The sequence below is a fragment of the Leptonychotes weddellii genome, chromosome 16, assembly GCF_054177405.1.
Source record: "Leptonychotes weddellii isolate Sample4059 chromosome 16, ASM5417740v2, whole genome shotgun sequence".
NCBI lineage: Eukaryota > Metazoa > Chordata > Mammalia > Carnivora > Phocidae > Leptonychotes > Leptonychotes weddellii.
In genome coordinates, this window is record NC_138384.1 from 24,341,370 (window position 1) to 24,342,405 (window position 1,036).

General features: G+C 53.9%; 1 protein-coding gene across 1 annotated transcript in view; it reads right to left on the reverse strand.

The window, feature by feature from the left end:
• Positions 1 to 273: 273 nt before the first annotated feature.
• The window catches only part of KIFC3 (kinesin family member C3), a 37,368-nt gene continuing 36,605 nt past the window's right edge, over positions 274 to 1,036 (reverse strand). The window contains exon 17 of the mRNA XM_081807882.1: positions 274 to 357. Coding sequence (XP_081664008.1) covers positions 274 to 357 — 84 coding nt within the window. The remainder of the gene's footprint in view (positions 358 to 1,036) is intronic.

Here is a 1,036-nt window from a genome sequence, read left to right on the forward strand (position 1 = left end):
AGAGCCGAGGGCGGGGGCTCTGTACGTCTATGTCGTCATTTCTGACGCTGGCATCATAACCATCCCAGGCTTTGGGTCCTCTGGGAGGGTGGGGGGGTTCCATGGGGGCTGCTTCCAGGTGCAGCGAGCTTGTGGCCGGGGAGCCTAGGATGTGGCTGGAAGCTTCTCTCTGAGCCTCAGCCCGTGCACAGCCTTTCTCCCCATTGCAGGGAATCCCCTACGGTGCTTGGCCCCAGCGTCCCCAGAGTGCTGTGGCTGAGATATGTTCAGGAATTAGGGACAGGTCCTGGTGGAGTCGATAGGGAGGCTGAAGGCCCCGAACTCCCCTGTGGCACCATCACTACCTGCCCAGTACATCTAGCACAGATGGGAACGGGGAGCCACTGTCCCCTCCCCGATTCTGGGCCTCTGGGCTTATATATGTTTTAAGATTTTTAAAAATATTTGAGAGGGAGAGCATGGGGAGGGGGGCAAGGGGCAGAGGGAGAAGGAGAAGCAGACTGAGCAGGGAGCCCATGCAGGGCTCTATCCCAGGATCCTGAGATCATGACCTGAGCCCAAGGCAGACGCTTAGCCAGCTGAGCCACCCAGGCACCCCTATGTATATATTAAGATTTTATTTTTAAGTAATCGCTACACCCAAAGTGGGACTCGAACCCACAACCCCAAGATCAAGAGTTGCATGCTTCATCGATGGAGCCAGCCAGGTGCCCCTGGACTTAGTTTTTTATAAAAGAAAAGAAAAGCCACTCCAAGATGATTCTGCAAAAAATCCCTCTTTAAAAATATTTTTCCGGGGCGCCTGGGTGGCTCAGTCGTTAAGCGTCTGCCTTCAGCTCAGGTCATGATCCCAGGGTCCTGGGATCGAGCCCCGCATCGGGCTCCCTGCTCGGCAGGAAGCCTGCTTCTCCCTCTCCCACTCCCCCTGCTTGTGTTCCCTCTCTCACTGTGCCTCTCTCTGTCAAATAAATAAATAAAATCTTTAAAAAAAAAATACTTTTCCATAAGCATGAACAAGGGAGTCCTAAGGGTGGGG